Source organism: Podarcis melisellensis, assembly GCF_964234715.1.
Source record: "Podarcis melisellensis genome assembly, chromosome: 11".
In the NCBI taxonomy this organism is placed as follows: domain Eukaryota; kingdom Metazoa; phylum Chordata; class Lepidosauria; order Squamata; family Lacertidae; genus Podarcis; species Podarcis melisellensis.
The window spans coordinates 8,209,173-8,228,885 of NC_138543.1; the positions used below are offsets into that span (position 1 = coordinate 8,209,173).

Here is a 19,713-nt window from a genome sequence, read left to right on the forward strand (position 1 = left end):
TTATCTCTTTCACATCTGATGGAAGAGCATTCTACAGGGAGGGCACCACAATTTCAAATTGATATTTCATGGTACATTTCAAGATTCTTTAGCATTCAAATAATTTTCACTTTTTTCTTAAGAGTAAGAATATAAAAAATAGGCATGCCAGCTGTGCTCTTCACTTTGAGGTGCTGTATCTTCTTGTGATGCCAACACACATCCCTGTTTAGTGTGATAACCCATTTCATTCGCTGCCACTGTTCAGTATAAACTGGTGATCTTCCCAGAGCCACCTGTTTGGCTGCTATTGGGAGCAGGATGTCACACTAGATGGACTGTGTGGTCTAGAAGGGCAGCTCTTATTATTGGTGCGTCGTAATAGCTGATCTAGAACTCATATCTCCTTTTAGAAACAGCCTTTTCCTTGCTGCAAGGCTATTCCCACTGCTTTGATTCATACGCATATCCAGTTATGTCTGCACAATAACCACACTGTTATCACATATTGGGCCAGAACTGAGACAGTGAAATACAAAAGGACTGTAGTAACCCTAAGGATCAGGTTGTGAGACTTTAAACCTGCTGGGCCACAGGAAGCTGCCTTATATGGAGACAGTTTCTGGTACACAGTTTTTCCATGTCCTACCTGGAGAGCCTGGGACCTTCTGCACGCAAAGCATGCTCATATAACCTCTGCCCTCTGAGCAGTTCCTAGCACTAAATAAAGAAATGTTAACATTAGTAATGTATGTATCTTTTCTGTAGCATTTATAAGATGGAAAGTGATTCACACCACTGATTTGCATAATTTGAACATGTTGCATTTGTCTGAATAAGGGAAACCTAGAAACTGCTTGTTCATGAAGCTTATCAGTCACTCTGGGGCCACATTATGTGAACTGTGCGAAAACTACTTTTTCTACAAGCATTTTGAGTACAAATGTGGTAATAATTAAAAGACCAAACTATAGGGGTGGGGGCTAATCACATGAATTCCAATTAAGTGGTTAAGACCAATTTTAGGTGGGCCACGTCAGAAAAGTAGTTTCCATTTAGCACAGGTAAAAATGTATAAAGAGCACCCTCCAGATAGTGAGGTTGGGTTAACTTGCTCAAATTTGCTCAGTGAGCTTCATGGTGGAAAGGTTCTTCAGCATCCAAATACAACACTTTAGCAAACTCTGTAGCTAGAATATACAAAGTGGGACTTAGTTCACGATGGGTTCTTTGTTGTTTTTGGACCTGAAAGCATTGTCAAATCGTGTACCAAACATATGCTTTTCAACACCCTTTCCTTTGATTATTGCCTTTTTTCCTATTAGCCTTTGCCCATGAAATGGCATAATCGTTAACAAGTAGCAGCTTTCAGTTACTACTTGTATCCTATTATATGTAAAAATAAAAAGCTGAAATAAGATTTTCTACTGTGATATCTCCATTAAGTCATTCTTCTTTGAATAATATATTTCATGGTAGTGTTGCTTCTATTTAAAGCAAGGAGTTTGATCTTGGCTTTGATCTAAAGCTTTTGATCTTGAAAGGTTATTGTGGTAATAAAGAAAAGGGCAGGACAGTATCTTTTTAAAAACTAAAAGCAGTAAAGTTAAAGAGGTGGTCAAGATTTAGTGTGCTCTCATTTGACATACATTTATGTTGTGACATCTGTTTGTAAATGCATCTGAATTCTATGCAGGAGAAAGTCTGCTTTGTCTGACTTTTCAGAAGTACAGATTTCTTTTTTGACCTTTCAGGGAATTCATAAATGCACATGTAATTTAAGTGTGCCAAGTATAATTATTCCAGAGTTATGTTCTTCTTTGCACATATAACTGGAAAAAATGAAAGCACAGCCCTAAATGTGAAGTTTAAAAAGTCCAGCTCTTCGTTGCCAGTGACTTCCAGTGGTTTGAAGTTTTCCTTGAAGCCATCAGTTTAGCAAGCAAAGAACCTTGAGTTTTCGTGAGTATCATGAGTCTAGACATGTTTACTTGGTAATGCAAAGTTCAGTTGCATTTACTCCCAAGTAAGTGTGCACAGTATAGGGTTGCAGCTTTAAAGCAAAGCACTGGCTTTGCTGATCTGAGGCCTGATGGAGGAGTCAGCTGTGGAATGCCCATGACTAATAGAAATGGCAGGATTCCAGTTGCAAAAAGCAAACTTAATGCTTGCTTTTAAGATGCACTTCAGAGTCTCCATGGGATTCATCTGATACAGTTCTGGATTCCATAGAGGTCAAGGAGGTATCTGGAGAGGGGAGTTTTGAATTATTATTTGCATTGCAATGTATTTTCAACAATAAGAAAGTTAGAAAGTTTGTTAAAATACTTCTGGTTGGAATTAGGGCTGATAATAGCTGCTTGATGATGGCAAATAATGCATTACAACAAACATTCTAATACAAAATTGAATGGTATAATATGAAATATGTGGCTCTTGCTTTTCTCTCCTCCCTCTACTTCTGCAGCCTCTCTTTTTCCAATCTGTATTTTCAGCTTGTATCCGAAACATATTTATCTGTATACTTTCTAGCAGGAAATGATTATTTTTCTCCAGCAATGTGAGATTAATTGAGCCGAGCTCCAGCGAGAAACCGTATTTTCCCTTTATGGGCGGAGAGCTGAAGTTGAGAGAGAGAGATTTGCCCCTGGTTAGCTGGCGGCGGCAGCGCTTGCTCACTGTTCGGGGATTTCTCTGTGTAGTTCGGCCTGGACCGCACAATTGTATTCCAGGCTGATCGCATTGACTTTGCACAATCCTCGTGTGCATGCAAGACCCGACAACCTGTCGTCTGCACGCAGTTTTAGGGAAACTTCGGAGGGAAGAGGGTGGGCAGTTTGCTGGCACCGAACGATTCCAAACCGAGCGTTTTACGCAAGGCAAGTGGAGCTGGGCACAGAGGAGACAGACAGACGGACGCTATAACATTTGAATAGTGACGTGAGCCGTGACTGCCGAGCTAGCTGCTCGAGAGTAAGTCTCCCCCACCCCGTACCTTTTGGCGACGGGTTGAACAAAGCCGATCGCTCTCTGTATACCCTTAAGGCAAGCTCCTCCTCTCCTCTGATCTCGGAGGCTGGAACACGAAGCGGGAGGGGGGGTCCCTCCTTCTCTCGTAGGTGTTTCGTTTCCTAAGGAGGTCCCTTGTGTTGCGTTGCAAAAAGAGGCACGGCGGCACTTCGCTCTTTGCAGCCCGCGTATGCAATCGGGAAGGGGCGTCCATAGCCATCCCTTGACCCAAGCGAGAATTCTGCGCCCAGGGCGAACGCAAGCAGATCCCAAACCGCGCGTGCAAACAGGAGGAAGGCGCACCAAGCGGAGCGCGGGGAAGTTGCTGGTCGAGTCAAGGTAGTGCTTGCTTGCTTGCGCGCCCGCCTCTCCCTCGTAGCGAAAAAGAAACGAGAAAGAGGTGGGCCAGGCTAGGACCTGGGAAATGTCTAGGTGAGAGGGACTAAACAACCCGATCCCCCGAGCTCTTGTGGTTTGCTGCGCGGAGGTAAATAAAGAAGCGGAGCGGAGAAAGTTTTTGCGCCAGATCTGGGACCTTCTAAAAGAATCTGTGCATCCGATCTCGGGGAATTTGGAGGCGAGGGGCAAGGAGAGAGCGGATCGCACCCCCCCCAAGCGAGCTGCCACCTAGAAAACCTCAGTAAACTTGCACTCTATTTGTCTTTCCCATCTAGCCTTTGCTGGAAGAGAGTCAGGCTTGGCAGGATTGTCGGCTAGCCCAGCAAGTGAACGAAGAGGTAACACGCTTATTTTGGTTAATAGCATTTTCTAGGCTTACTGTTGTTTTTCCTCTCCGTGCCTGCCTTGAGTCTTTGCTCTGTAATGTTCCCTTCAATTTATATCAAGAAGAGTGTCACTTTAAAATCTGCTGTTCCTTTATATTAACTCTGATAATACACGTATGCCTTAGCGAACCTATTATGTGAAGCTGAAGGTGTGAGAAATGGGCAGCATTTTTTAATTTTTGGAAAAAGTGCAGCCAGACCCATAGACGCTACTTGGAAAGAAAGCCCCATTAAGTCAGTGGCACTTGCTTCCCAGTAGTTGTTTTTAGAATGCTCTTAGAATTTTGTGGCTATACAACAAACTGTTTTGATATAGCCTGGTCTTTTCTTTATGTTTTGAGTAAGAGTGCTACTGCTGTTGTCTGCATTTGAGCAACACACACAATTTACTGCATTAAGATGGGGTGGGGGGGTGGAATCCCTTTAGACCAGGCACAAATTACTAAATGGATTATCCAAGAGCATGATATTGCAGACTGGAAAAGTGCTTTTCACCCCCTCCCTCCATTTTCCTCTTCTTTTCCTTTTCCGGTGAAGCAATGGAAAAATGTGTCTTGAGTCTGTTTATAGTTTCTTACTCATGCTGAATAGTTGTACTCAGGTTGCCTCTTCTTAAGAAAAGCTCTTATGATTTTGACCTGTAGGTTGTAAAATGGATTCAAGTAAATCAGAGAGCCAGAAAAAGCAGCAAAAGAAAAAGGGGATGCGAAGAAGTTGGTTTCCAAAAGGTATGGGCTCCAAGCGGGCATCTATTCTATATAATAACCCAAGAAGTTAAGAACAGAAACTTTCAAACGAAATGGAAACAGTACAACATAAACCAATAAGTCTGTTACAGATAGGTAGCCGTGTTGGTCTGCCATAGTAAAAAAAAATTCCTTCCAGTAGCACCTTAAAGACCAACTAAGTTAGTTCTTGGTATGAGCTTTCGTGTGCATGCACAATTCTTCAGATACACACATCTGAAGAAGTGTATCTGAAGAAGTATGCATGCACACGAAAAGCTCATACCAAGAACTAACTTAGTTGGTCTTTAAGGTGCTACTGGAAGGAATTTTTTTTTCAATAAGTCTGTGTAAGCATTTGCTGGATGAGATATCATTTTGTCTAGCAAGATTTCTATAGAATACTGTTTGATACACTGCATTCATACTCATTGTGCTGTCCTGGTAGAATGGAGAGCGTTTTTAGAGAAAACAAGCACCTTCTCAGTAATTTGTTATTGGCTCTTTATACACCCAGGTAAAATGTTTCTGCCTTTGAGAACAAGTCTGGTCAATGTCTTAGCGATACAGAAATGAAGAATATAGCAAATAGGTACATTGCAGGTTTCAAAATAGACCGAAATAAATTATTGGTGGCTGCATGTATAGCTTTAAGGTGTTCAACAGGTTTGGTGCAACCCAGTCCTGCTTCTATGTAAGTCCAAATTAAAAAATAAAAATAATACAACTATTGTAAGCAGTTCCTAGCAGATTGTTTAAGGAAAGCCTGAAAGTTTTGCCTGGTGGGTACTTTATTACTGTTGTTTAGTTTGAATAACATTTCCTGTTTCAGCAAATAGTATTGCCACAAATACGTTGAGTTGTGCTATATGTTTGCCAGGATATTATGGATGCCCTAGTCCATGATTAGTTAAGCTGACATATTTGGATTTAAGGTGGTTTGCAGCACAATCCTGAGCATGTTTTACTCAGACGTAATCCCACCTTTTAGTGGGATTTACGCCCTAGCCCAAGCGCCATTGAAGTAAATGTAGCTGGCAGCCCCCTCCTAGACACATTTACATGTAAGTCTTACTGATTTTTCTGTGCACAGAATATGCCTCTGCCTGATTTTCAGCAAACCCCATGTCCTCTGCAGACACCTGCACCATGGCCCAACTCACCCCATTCTGTAGGGTTCTCTGACCCTCAGGAGAAGTTGTTTTTTTTGGAGGGGGGCGGAGAAGGACGGTCGAGAAGGACACTTCCTACTCACCCCTTCTGCCATTAGTTTTTTGGTCCCAAGCCAAAGACTGTGACTTAACTGTTTTGTGAATTGGACTATTGTTGTACAGTGTAGATTGATGAGTAAGTATCTTGTCGTGTGTTGAATGGCTTAAAACAAAAGTGCTTCTCAGAACACTTAGAGGTAAAAATCCAATGTTGAAACACGCTAGAACTTCTGTAAAACTATTTTTTTTCTCTTTTAGAAAAAGGCTTTTGGGTTTTCTCTCTCTTTCTTTCTTTCTTTCTTTCTTTCTTTCTTTCTTTCTTTCTTTCTTCTTTTCTTCCTTTCTTCCTTATTATTTTGGAAGGATTAAAAAGGCAATGTGTTACTTTGCAGCCTGATGATTCATTGCTGGTTTTGTAGCCAAGTTCTTGCTGATAGTATGGCTGCCAACTCCTGGGTTATATTGCCTTAGTATGGGCATTACTGTATTCGACAAATGTTTGCGGATCGTACAGCTCCTTGTGGTGTAGTGGTGGGAGATGGACAATGGAAGAACTGAGGAAATGGATTATAGTTCAGTTTCATTTTTGTGATAAAAGATGTGAGGGAATGATCTTCTGATTCTCAATCAATTTGCTAATAATAAATTGCAGTCTGCCAGGATATTACATATTTAGCATGTACGCAGAAATGGATTCGTATTTCCAAGGCGGGGTTTAATTGCTTCAGCTGAAGGTTGCTTCTGCCTGCTGTCACTATAAACAAGTTTGTTTCCTAAGATACTGGAGCATTTTTTGTACAGATAAAATTAGTAAAATATTATAATTATTGCAGCGAATACTAACAAGAAGCAACTAATGCTTCGTCAAGTGCCAGAATCATTAATGTTACAGGTGATACTTCAACACACTGTTGACTAATGGATATGCTTTTCTTTGTCACAAGAAAATTAAATGAAAATGTTCAGATTTTTTTCAATGCTGGAATTCGCACCAAATACCTGCTGCTGTTTTTAATGTTTGCATTAAGTGAAGTGACTTTGGAACCTAAAGTCCAAGAACTGATGTGCATTGCTACTCAGACCCAGGAACAATCTTCCTGCTTCATTAGGCAACAAACCTAAACCATCTTAACGTAGAAAAAGGCCCATTTTATTCCGTGGGACTTACTGTAATTCCCAATTGATATTATTACAGTTGCAACCTAAGACATTCAGGTATTCCATGTGATTTGGTTGCCATTTTGTAAGCCAACTGCTTGAAATAGAAGGGTTTTTTAAATGGAATAATTTGTATTACACCCCAAGCACTGAGATTAAGGAGTATGCTCTCTCAATTTATTGTTGGGTGGCAATGCAGCATAATCTTTATTTCTTTATATAATATTTTTTATCCTGCTTTTCTCTCTGAAAACAGAGATGACAAAATAGTTCTTGGATTTGTTTGTGTTTTGTTTTGTTTTTTAAAAAGCATTACACTACACAAGGCCAGCACTAAAAAGAATCCATTGATTTGGGGGGTGGGAATTAGAAGAAAAATGGCCACAGAATATTAAAATTAATGTTCAAAGAAGAGCCATGACTAAGTGAAACAAATGAAGAAGCAGGCAAATCAAAGGTTCACTGGAAAGGGAAAGTCTTCAGGCAGTGATGGGACCCTGGCAAAGTTCAGACACAAACTAATTTCCCCGTATATGGAATTCCACATGCTGGGTGCCGCAGTCATAAAGGTCCCACTCTCCCTGGCACATGCGGCTTTAAAACTCTTCCAGATTTATGGTGTGTAAAGGCAGTCATTTTTTCCTGGGGGATCCAGACAAGAAGCAGGTCAGAAAAATAGATTCAGGGCATTCAAAAAAAGATATTAGCAGTTAATATGGGCTCAGCACAAATATAGCTGAAAGACTGAACAGTGCTGGCCGTTTTTGCTGTGAAAGTCCTTTGTATTCTCTCTGACGTAACGCTCCCCATCGTGTGTCGTTCCATTATAATCACAACAAGATAATCACATTACCTGTACTGGATGAATTACTTTTGCCGTTACAGTGGTACCTTGGGTTAAGTATTTGGGTTACTTGGGTTAAGTTCCGGAGGTCCGTACTTAACCTGAAACTGTTCTTAACCTGAAGCACCACTTTAGCTAATGGGGCCTCCTGCTGCTGCCGCGCCGCCGCAACACAATTTCTGTTCTTAACCTGAAGCACTATTTCTAGGTTAGCAGAGTCTGTAACCTGAAGCGTATGTAACCTGAAGCATATGTAACCCGAGATACCACTGTACTAACCTGTGTGAGACACCATGAAATCAAAGTTGCCACCGATGCGCCTTGAGCATGAAGCCTCTTTATGTCAGGTAACCTTTCTTTCCGTGGAGCAAAAGGTATTCCATTATGGAAATAGTTTTGCAACAACTAGCTAAATTATGCTTTTCAACCACCAAAGTTCACTTTTGGATTTAAAACAAAGCCCTGAAGATATCAACCATTGGGCAGTGTCTGCCTAAATAGATGCAAAACCATATAATGAACTGCTGTAAATAGAGACAATTTTTGGATAATTAGCTTGTTTACACCTCTTTATTTTGCTTCCTTATGCTTCATTCCACTCAAAGTCCTGCCCCAGGATTTTGCTTATTTTTACCTCTCACACATAACTACTTAAATTCCCCTCCTTTTACTTTCCCATTTCATTTGACTCCCCCCCCCCCATTATTTTTAAAAACGTTCTTATATTTGTTGTGCCTTTTCCTTGCTTTTACTTCTCTAATCTAATACAGTGGTACCTCGGGTTAAGTACTTAATTCGTTCCGGAGGTCCGTACTTAACCTGAAACTGTTCTTAACCTGAAGCACCACTTCAGCTAATGGGGCCTCCTGCTGCTGCCGCGCCGCCGGAGCACAATTTCTGTTCTCATCCTGAAGCAAAGTTCTTAACCTGAAGCAATATTTCTGGGTTAGCGGAGTCTGTAACCTGAAGCATAGGTAACCTGAAGCGTATGTAACCCGAGGTACCACTGTATCACTGTTTCTGCTTATTAGTTCCCTTTCCCCATCCCCTGTTGTCCTACTTCTGTCCTTCGCCCTTTAAATTTCTCTCCACAACTCGTCATAGAGAAATGTCTAGTACAGCTCTGAGGGCCTGTGTAGGCTGAGGAGGCAGCTTATAAAATTAATAGGTACATTTTTAAAAAAAGTTAATCTAAAAATGCCAAGGGAGGAGCAAAAATTGAAATCAAATAAATGGTTGACAAATATATTTAAAACCCTCAGCGGTCAAATAAATTACCCATGTACAAAAGAGCTGTTATTAATGAATGTAAGGAAAGCATTCTAGGAAAGGGCTAATGGGTATATTATAAGATTAATGACCCTTGAAAGAACAACAAAGCTGTTTGGAACATGGAGGACTTCTTAATTTGTGCATTTAGTTGTCCTTTGACTTCACAAACAGTGGGATACATAATTAGCAATCATATTAAAGAGGTTAACAAAATAAAAGGTATTTTCTCTGTGTGTAGAAATATGAAAGAAAAAGAATAAGAAGAATTAATATGCTATATATTTGATAGATATTGCATGTTACAGAGTCTCCACATTCTGCACTGAACGCAGTAGATTTTAAGGCATTTTACATCTAATCCATGTGGCATTTTGGTTTACCATATTTACTTGTGTCTAATGTGCCATCGAATCTAATGCACACCTCAACTTTCAGAACCTTGAAACCAAAAAAAAGTGTTTGCTGGCAAATGTACGGTAAATGTGCCATCAAATCTAATGTGCACCTTAATTTTTGCAATGTAATTTGGCCAAAACAGGTGAGCATTAGGTTAGAGTAAATGCGGTACATATTTCTTTTTTTAGACTAATAGTCTAATTATTGCATACATGTGATGCTGGTTAAATGTGTTGGCATTCAATAGTTCGTGTTTTGAAAAGCACACTGTTTTTGGCTCATTAGTAAAATTATAGCATGTAATAAAGCTGTTCAGAAACCCTTGGAGGAGAAGCTTATAGCAGATATCTCAGTCATAGTTCAGAGCTACCACTTGGCGTAGCTATTTTCTGAGGCTTACCTAGGGGTTAGTGAAACGGGCCTTTGACAGAGACATAGGCCTGTTTGTGTGTGTGTGTGTGTGTGTGTGCCTGTGCAGAATCAGCTATCAGACTATGAAGTACGATGTGTTTGTGTGTGGCAATGTGCTGCTGCTGTTGCAGCGAGAGCAAATATAGGAGACATTTCCCGTTCTCAAACCTCAGCACAAAGGCGTTCATTTTTTGTTGTTGCCCTTCTTCCTCACCTTGCCCTCACTTCACTCTTGCTTCAAGACTTTGGACCTCATAAAATTAGCAATTTCTAATGTAGCTATTGCAATAAGCTGATTTTTTTCTGGAGGGCTTATACAGCTGTTTACCGAGGGTGCAAGGGAGCATAGGTATTCCCCTGGTCATCTTGACACCGTATCTGTTCAGAATGCATTTCATGGCATGCTAAGTGCAGTTTCTTTCCCCTCTACTTAACAACAACAAACTTCTCTTCAGATCAGATAAAAGTCAAGGCTAAAGAGAGCCAGTGTGGTGTAGTGGTTAAGAGTGGTAGACTCGTATTCTGGTGAACCGGGTTCGCATCTCCGCTCCTCCACATGCAGCTGCTGGGTGACCTTGGGCTAGTCATACTTCTCTGAAGTCTCTCAGCCTCACTCACCTCACAGAGTGTTTGTTGTGGGGGAGGAAGGGAAAGGAGATGGTTAGTTGCTTTGAGACTCCTTCTGGTAGTGATAAAGCGGGATATCAAATCCAAACTACTACTACTACTACTACTACTACTCTTCTTCTTCTTTTTCTTCTTCTTCTTCTTCTCCTCCTCCTCCTCCTCCTCCTGATATGGCAGCTTCCTATAGGTAGAGAGATTTTGACAAGGGGAAGCATTCAAAGATGCATCTCCTCATTTGTATTCTGAAGCTGTAGCCCTTTGGGGCATGTTCTATGTTACACACACTGTGGTGTGTAGGTTGGTTCTGAGTTGCCCTTGTTTCCTTCACAGTTACTCTGATCAAATGAATGTGGAAGAGCAAGGTGCTGTATAAGTGTGTACATGAATAAAAGACTTAACACCAGGTTCACAATATGTATGGATCTATAAGATTAAACGTAGGTGTTGTTTTTTGGTTCACTTCGTTTTAACTGTATCTGACTTTCTGTTGCAATTCAAGGTACATCGCACGGTTAAGAAAACAAGTCCCAAATTTATGTTGCACCTAATGGCATCATCAGAGAAACAATTTTGAACACCCTTTGGGGTATTATTGAAATACTTAGTTATTATATGTCCACATGCATGTATGTGCATACCTACATAATAATAATAATAATAATAATAATAATAATAATAATAATAATAATAATAAATTTTATTTATATCCCGCCCTCCCCAGCCGAAGCCGGGCTCAGGGCGGCTAACAACACCATAAACACATAAATCTGAGATGGCCATTTTTTAAATTCAGAAAATACAAACCAGCATGGCCATGTGTTGGAAGTAGCTTGAAGTTTACATAGAATTGCATCACTTAATTAGTGTGGTTCATTGCCAGCAGCCATTTCCCTCCTGCAAAGTGAAAGATTAAGGCCACCTAATGCAAAACACAAGTTTTCCAAAGAAATAAAGACAACAGAAGTGTTGTGTCTTTTATTTGAAGGAAAAATTAGCTGCACTGCTGCAGTACATCCTTTTTATTTGGTGGTTCCTCTCTTTGGAGACATTTTAATGAGTTACATTTATATAAGAACATGAAAAACTATTAATCTTATGCATGATTGTGCCTTAATACTATTACATATAAGCATGTTTCATATATGCAAATAGCTGTTCTAGGAGACCTAGTTTAGGGTAATGCCTTTAAGTCTAGAAGCACATTTGTTCTTTATAAAACTTCTAAGATGTTGCTGCCCCTTAGGCTGGTGTAGAGTTTCAAGTAAGTGGAGAAAAATAGAGAAGATGCCAGGAATAGGAAAGAACCACACATGGCCTCTGCAGAGGTCTTTAATTGGTCCTATAAGCTGCAAAGGTGAGAGAATGTGTTGCTAGCAGTGGGAAATTAATTCAGCCCAGCCATGAGTAGAACATTGCAGGCCATTCTGTAGGTAGGTTTGCCAGTACTGAGGCTATTCCAGAATTTTAGATTAAGTATGATTCTTCCTGTCTTTCTCAACCTGTGGGTCCCCAGATGTTGTTGAACTACAACTCCCATCACCCCTAGCTAGCAAGGCCAGAGCTCAGGGATGATGGGAGTTGTAGTCCAACAACATCTGGGGACCCACAGGTTGAGAACCGCAGGTTCAGGGCAATATGGTACCTGCAGTCTTGAGGACCAGGCTTTATGACTGATGTTCATGTCTCATCCATTACAACGCTTTTGAACTTACTTCAACAGGACTGCTATGATAGTGTGCAAATTATGTCCATACAGTGTCTGGAAGCAAGCTCAGTGTTATGAGCTGCATTCATGCTTCCTAATTTTTGTAACAACAACAACAACACAACAGCAGCAGCAGCAACAACAACAACAACTCCTTAAGTCTTTTATTTAGTTGTATTCCAGTTTTAACCAAATGGCACTTTAGGAAGAGTAGCTTAATTTCTACTGATACTTCCACGCTATCTTGATGTTGAATTTCCACTAAAAAGCAAATGAAAATTGATAGGAAGTACCTGCTGAAACATAGGACATTAGAAAGCTTACAGTGAGAACAAAGTAGTAAGCAGACCATTAAAAGCCTTAGTTTGGAATCATTCATAGTTTTCATGTAAAACCTGGACACTTTCCTGAATCCATACACCAGTTCTTAGGAGATTTATCTGCTTCTGGGTATGAAGACGTTTAGGCCAGTGAAAAATCAAAGTTTTCCCTTTACGGCAGAGATAGGTAATGTTATTGGACTACACCTGCTATCACTCCAGCCCATTGGCCCTGCTGACTGGGCCTGATGAAGTTCAACAGTATCTGGAGAGCCACAAGGGTCTCCATCCTTGCTCTAAGGAATAGTGCCAAATTGAAACCAGAACAGATGCTATCAAGAGAATAGATGATAAGGGCAAAGGTCGAGTGACAATTTTTGGAGAAAGGAGACTGGTTAAAAATAGGGTAACTTAGCGCTATACTCTGTTAAAATAAAAGTGTCACACTCTCCTGGAAGCCAATATGCTACCTTTTGTTGTCCTTCCTTCCATGCTGTCTTAAATTAAGTCTGACTATAAAACCATGACTGTGGCATGTGATGGTTACCCCCAACTCAAATTTAAGAAGGTGTTCTTGAAAAGTACCGTGGCAAGCCCATGCTGAAGGAGAGTGCTTCCAGAAATACGTTGCTGTGGAAGCCTTGCTGCTTCTGCTTAGAAGCCTTTCTACATGGTCCACATGTTTTCAAAATGCTAGCTTGTACTTTTTCTCCATTGAATCTCAGTTTACCCATTCCATGGAAAATCTGTTAAGCTATTTTACATCCACAGTCACACTGGTGTGAAAGCTCATTAGTGCATTTGTTTTGGTGGATAGTTTTTTGATGTGTGTGGTCTGTCACCACAACCTAGCCCTTTTGTTTCTGATGGCCCAAACAATGCAAGGGTTCCTATTTCTACTGAAATTTAACAACCGGCTTCAGAGGAATTGTTCTTTCAGGATCTCCACAGTACATCAGTGGTGAGGATAGCAAATGGCTGAATAACAATGACTATCTGAGCAGAATGCCAATCACATACATATAAAAACTGGATTTGAATGACCCGTTTGCAGTATAAACATTCCCTGCATAAACTCCTTTCCCAATTGATGCTATGTGACACCATATTCCTGTGTTAATGGAACTAGTTAACTAGGTAAAGGTAAAGGGACCCCTGACTGTTAGGTCCAGTTGCAGATGACTCTGGGGTTGCAGCACTCATCTTGCTTTATTGGCTAAGGGAGCCGGCATGCAGCTTCCGGGTCATGTGGCCAGCATGACTAAGCCACTTCTGGCAAACCAGAGCAGCACACGGAAACGCCGTTACCTTCCCGCTGGAGTGGTACCTATTTATCTACTTGCACTTGACGTGCTTTCGAACTGCTAGGTTGGCAGGAGCAGGGACCGAGCAACGGGAGCTCACCCATATCTTAACTTGAGCAGGAATATCTCATATCCATAAAAGAAAACATGCATTTCTTGCTGTTTATCTTCTTCCCTTTTGGGCTGTGGAAGTGGAGGCAGGTCCACCTGGGTCCAACTCATATCTCCCCTTCCTCAGTTGTCAGCTCTGCTGCCATTAATTCAGTATAATCTCTGCCAGTTTACCATTCCCAGCTGTTTTGTGTTTAGAATCCATAAGTTGGAATGATTCATTAATTAAAACATCAGTAGGATATATATGGCTTATCCAATCATCAAACTTACATTGCTTATGTTTGCTGCATTATATCCCTTTTATCATAAATAATATCAATTCTATGTAGTATTGGGTAACACTGTTAAACTTTCCCACATTGTGGTTTTTCTTCCCCTGGGAAGGGAGGGTGAAAGGGTGATGACGAAAACATATTTTGGACTTCCAAGTTCTGTTGCGTATCTTGTACATCAGTTATTGCCTGCAAACATCCCACGTAGAAATTTGTTTGAAGTGTTCTTTTAAAATAGAGATGGTGCTGTTCCAGTGATTGAAAGTAGATTGTCTTTTCATTTGTTGCCTCTTGTCTATTGCAGATCAGGGAGCATTCTTATAATTATTTCTTAGATTTTCTTTAAAAATATATATCCATTTTTATTTTCTCACGTACTGGGAAGCTGAAAAGCATTTAGCTCTCTATGTCTCTTGACTGATGTCAGAATCCCACATAAAGCAAAACTCCTGAGGTTGCTTTGTTGCAACCCTTTCTGCTTGAATCAGGAAGATCAGAAACAGTTCCTTCCTTACTTGTTTACATTCAATTACTGCTCCGTCCTGGATCTGTACTTTTATCTTCCCCCCTCCCTCAAATTCACGTCTGGTGTAATTGATTTGTGCATTAGATTATATTTTATGGGCAAGATCTGTGTTTACTGAGGTAACTTTATTGTAGAGAAAATAATGGCCTTGAAAGCAAAATGTGTGGGTCTTTAGTAAACATCTCATTAGTGGAACAGCATTCTTTATCAAGCTCAGGGCAAGCTAGACATTACATTATTCACATAGCTTCCTTTTAAGTACAGGATTTTTCTTTTGCAAATAGGGGGCTGTGATTTGGATCGGGCCCCTAGCATGAGGAGAAAGAGGACTTTAGTCTCCTGTACTCACTTGATCTGAATTGAGCTTCCCACACCTGCTATTTGGTGGGGGGGGGAGGCAGGTTCCCATTTAATGTAATAGTAGGCATGGGGACAATTCTGATGGGGATCACACTGCAGCGGAAAGATAAAAAACTTTGCAACACTCCATGCCAGGGAACTCTCATGCCTGCTATAAACCCTGAGCTTAAGGGCAACTATGTGTTTAATGTAATGTGTAGTTTGACCTGCAATTCAATATCTTGCTTTTTGGTTATCAAACTGCAACTCAAATGCCGTTGTCAGATGTGTGAATACAGCCATTTGGGCACCACAGACAGTTTGCAAACCCTTCAGCATACAACATTTTTTGATGGAAGTGTTTCACGCATTGATTCACTTATTGGCTAAAATGATACTGAGTGATTGTATGCTTGTGATATAAACTCCTAAATCCAGCTGACTGAAAGTTGTGAGTAGCTGTTCTTGTTCTCTCTGCAGGCAAACATAGGGGATTCTCGTGTCTGATTTATTAAATGGATTTAACCCCATTCATATGGAAATCAAATCTCAACCAGTTCGTTTATGCTGGGAGACAAGACTAGAAAGACAATCCTGGTTGGACAAGCGAGTGTAGCTGATTTCCTTAACATGATTACTTGTACACCACATTGTGGAAAACACAAATAAGGTTGAAATTAAGAGTTCCCTGGAATACAAGGAGGGAGGTGAGAGGAAGTCAGGAAAATAAGTAAAAGAATGCTGAGAATTTGAAAGGAGAGATTTTTATTTTGTATTTTTCTTATCCTTTTGTTTTTTGTGTGGAATTTTTGATTTCTGATTGTTGTAATTTTTCTTTTTTTGTCTTTGATGTTTACTTTTTGTTATCTTTGTGGTCTTTTTTCTTGAGAAAACCTAATAAAATATTATTGTAAAAAAAAAAAAGAAATTAAGAGTTCCCAATAGCTAGCGGAACAAAAAATAGTTTTAAGCTCCAACTCTTCTTGTGTGTTGGCTTAGAGAGATAGTGAGATGTGGGGGTGGAAAATAAAGCAAAGCTTTGCATCCGTACAAACTCCACTAGGAAGACACCTGTTGTCTTGGTGTTAAAAGTTCTTTCTTTATTGGCTTTATGAAGAAAGTAGGGCATTAAAGCCGTGTTCCTCGAGTTACAGGTAAGAAGCGTTTTGGCAGGTTGCGTATGTTGCATTGCTGGTTGATTCCAGGAGATCTGAAGACTCTCTGTGGGGGGGGGGGGTAGAGAAAATGTGTGTAATGCTAAATATGCCCTTACAAGGCTATCCCTAATAGTTTAGAAGCTAGAGTGTGGCCTTTTTCCAGTTCGTTGAATTTATTACCATCTTGGCTTAGTTGGAACAATGGGAGTGGACTAGAGTGGATTCCCCCCCCCCCCCAGCACTGTCCCTTTTTGAAAGTATTGGCAAAAATCATACAGTAATCCAGCTGAGTGTCTCTAAGAGTTTGAGCAGAAATTCTGGCTTTCATATTAAATTAGGCATGGTTACGAGGCAAGAATCATTTGAAGTTTTTGTGCAGCATGTGACTGATGGAGCAAGCAACTGTGATGCAAAACATTCCCATGTGCTTTTGTGGGGGGTTGTGTAGTGGATGGGTGTCTGAAATGTAGCCAGACGAGAAAAGCTTTTGTGTGTGGAATGTGCTAAAGGCATTTTATTCCAAAATAAGGATTTGTAATATCATTTTAGCCAAGGTCACACTTACTGGAAATAGTTAAACCCCATCCTTCATCTCTTGTTTGAGCTTTCTAATGAATTGTTTTTTTAACATAGAGACAAAGACATTGAAAAAAGTATATAGTTGATGTTTGGTTTTTTATGTTCTGTTAATATAAGCATTAGGCCACATTTTAAGTTAGTGGGCAGTATTCTCTTCTGTCCCCGCTTTTAATACGTTTATCACAGCTTTGTGTTGTACATAGGATGGGAGAAATCAAAGTATTCCTATCCATCAGTCCTGTTATCCCTTCCCTACTTCTCTACAGTTAATGTGAATTCAGGATTCAAGTGCTCTCGTTCATTTCTCATTCATATCTCCCTTCTGTCCTAGGCATGTGAGCATGCCCAATTTTCCCCATACCTGATTCAGAACTGACCTGTGTAGTCTTGGTGTACTACCAACATGGCCAGTGTCAGCGTCCAGTGCTTCTAGGCAGCTCTCGGGGGCTCCAGAAGGGTCATGCGTTGGTCTTTTTCATAGGAGTATAAAGCTTTCTGCTTTGTTCTTCTGACACTTCTCACTTCCTCGTACTGAAACTAGTTGGTTGGAAGTGTATCAGTATGGACTTCCGGAGGCGGCGCAAAACGGCAATGGCGGTCCTCTTTACTCAGTGAAGAGGGGCTCCGCGAAAAAGGGTCCTCCGCTACGGCGAAGCGGAGACCCATCCAGATAAACCGCAGGCAGAGCGAGCCTGTGGCCGTGGGACTCGGCGGGTGCCAGAAGCCCCCCCAGAAGCGAGGAAGGGACCTCGTAAGAGGCTCCGGATCGTGAACGGGGGAGCGGCGCTGTGAGTTCATCGCTCTTTTCGCGGAAGTGAAGCCGCGCTGCTGTTGCTGATGAGCGCCGACCTTTCTTCTTGAAAAACATCGAGATTGGCTGCAATCTACCCGTGAGTAAGGGGTACCAAAGAACTGATTAAGGATTAGCTTAAATTTGTCTATTTCGGCTGAAAACGGGAGGCGAGTAACAGGAAGTCCGCCTTCCGGTCCTGCTAATCGGAGCAAAGCAAAGAACCCGATGCGGGCTGAAGCGTTAAAAAGAGATCTCGAAAGAAGTAAGAAGGGGCATTAATAGACTGTGTGTTTCTAGAAATTGAAAAAGAGTGAAGAAATAAATGTTTTGGTTCAGTGTGCTAGAGAATCTCCCTCCTATTGTGAAGAGATGTGGAATTGAAGGGGATAACCGAGTTATTGGACTGCCAGTGTTGCAAATGAGTACTGTCAGGCTGCTGAAACTTTTCTCTTAACATAAACTGTTGCATTGATGGATACACTATCGCTTTAATACTGTCATCGAAACCTCTCCGTTACCTTGTGGCACTAATTTGAAACAGAACTTTCTGAAATCCTCCTTTCTGAACTTGGGGATTTCAGTTGAAGTAGGAGCTTTGATGGTGGAAAAGAAACTTTCTTTCCTTTGAAAACCCCCCCTAGTGGATTTGCGGAGGCATAGTGGCCTGGGAACTGTATCTTATTGGGATTTTTTGTGGTTTAATTGTTTATACTCTGGACTTGCCTTTCTCATGGATTGAAAGACTATTTGACCTTGAACAGCAGCTGGGGAATGAGTGGCCCAGCGAAAACAAGAGCAGCTAAAGCTAAGGAAGCTTTAGCTGAGGAAGCTAAAGAAAAGAAAAAAGACAAGAGAGCTGGACAGCTTGTCCAAACAACCTTGATTCATCATCGTAGATCCTCGGTGCCAACTGTGTTGACGGCGCAGGAGGAGGAAGTTGAAACGCCTGCTACAGAAGAAATGGCAGCTGGAGGAACTGATCCAGTCCTGAAACAAATTTTGGAACAATTGGCACTTTTGAATAAGAAGGTGGACGATCAGTCATCTAAAATTGATAGAGCTACATCTACTATCAGCAAGTTAACAGATCAGGTTTCGCAGCACACTCAGGCTATTGAGAAACTGCAAGGAGCTACGGCGGAGAACTACAAATTAGCTGCGGAAGCCAATCAAAAAGCTGAGCAAGCGTGCAAGAAGGTGGAAGAGATCAAAGGGGAAGTAAGACCTCTGAAAAGACAGGTAGGAGAACAGCAAGCCTACCTGTCAATGGTGGAACTGAAAAGTAAGGAATGTAATCTTAGGCTGAGGGCTGTCCCAGAGTTGGAACAGGGCAACCTAGAGAAATTCTTGACGGAGCTGTTTTCTAAATTCTGGGGGGTTGAAGAAGATAAAGATTTCAAGATTGTGACGGCCTTCAGACTGGGAAGATCGGTTAAAAAAGATAAGTCCAGAGACTGTTTGGTTTGTTTGAGAACAAGAGAGGAAAGAGACAAGATATTAGGCCAACACTTTAAAAAATCCCTGGAAGTCGAAGGTAAAAGGGCAGAAATTTATAGAGACATTCCTAAATATTTGCTGGACCTTAGAGCCACATACACAGACTTGGCCAAATTGTTAAGATACAACGCAATCCCTTATAGGTGGGAATTTCCTCAAGGTCTGTCATTCACCTATAAAGGAAAGAAGGTAAGAATTAAAACACCAGAAGACCACCAGAAGTTCCTACACGACAACGAGGAGGACCTCCAAAAGAGAGCCGTAGATTCTTGGCCTCCACCACCGGGATTACCACCAGGATCCATACCATCTGGAGGCGGCCCGGCACCACAGCTTCCGGAAAAGGAAGACAAATTAGATACCCAACTGTGATACCCAAGAAGTAGACCGGGATGTCTCTACAGCTTCTTAGCTGGAATATAAATGGCGGGAATTCTCCAGAAAAACGCAGAAAAGTATTTCATATTTTGAAAAAAGAACAATTGGACATTATTTGCCTGCAAGAAACACATGTGACAAGACTCCATAGAAAAGTGCTAATTAATAAAAGGTTAGGCCAAGAATTTATTTCATCGGATAAAGTTAAGAAAAGAGGAGTGGTGATCTATGCAAAGGAGAACTTGTCCCCAAAATTTGTATTTAAAGACGAACAGGGCAGAATTTTGGCAATTGAAATCCAGACACAAGGAG

At 41.0% G+C, this 19,713-nt stretch overlaps 1 protein-coding gene across 10 annotated transcripts in view; it reads left to right on the forward strand.

Annotated features, from left to right (window-relative positions):
* Positions 1-19,713, forward strand: part of AOPEP (aminopeptidase O (putative)) — a 204,936-nt gene that overhangs the window by 110,586 nt on the left and 74,637 nt on the right. For 6 of the 10 annotated variants that reach the window (XM_081930531.1, XM_081930529.1, XM_081930534.1 and 3 more), the window contains 2 exons: positions 3,663-3,725; positions 4,418-4,501. The exons of 1 other annotated variant lie outside the window; for it this stretch is intronic. In XM_081930531.1, coding sequence (XP_081786657.1) covers positions 3,663-3,725; positions 4,418-4,501 — 147 coding nt within the window. Of the gene's footprint in view, positions 1-3,662; positions 3,726-4,417; positions 4,601-4,843; positions 5,108-19,713 lie in introns of those variants that run through there. 3 more of the 10 variants (XM_081930536.1, XM_081930525.1, XM_081930533.1) reach the window with 3 other exon arrangements.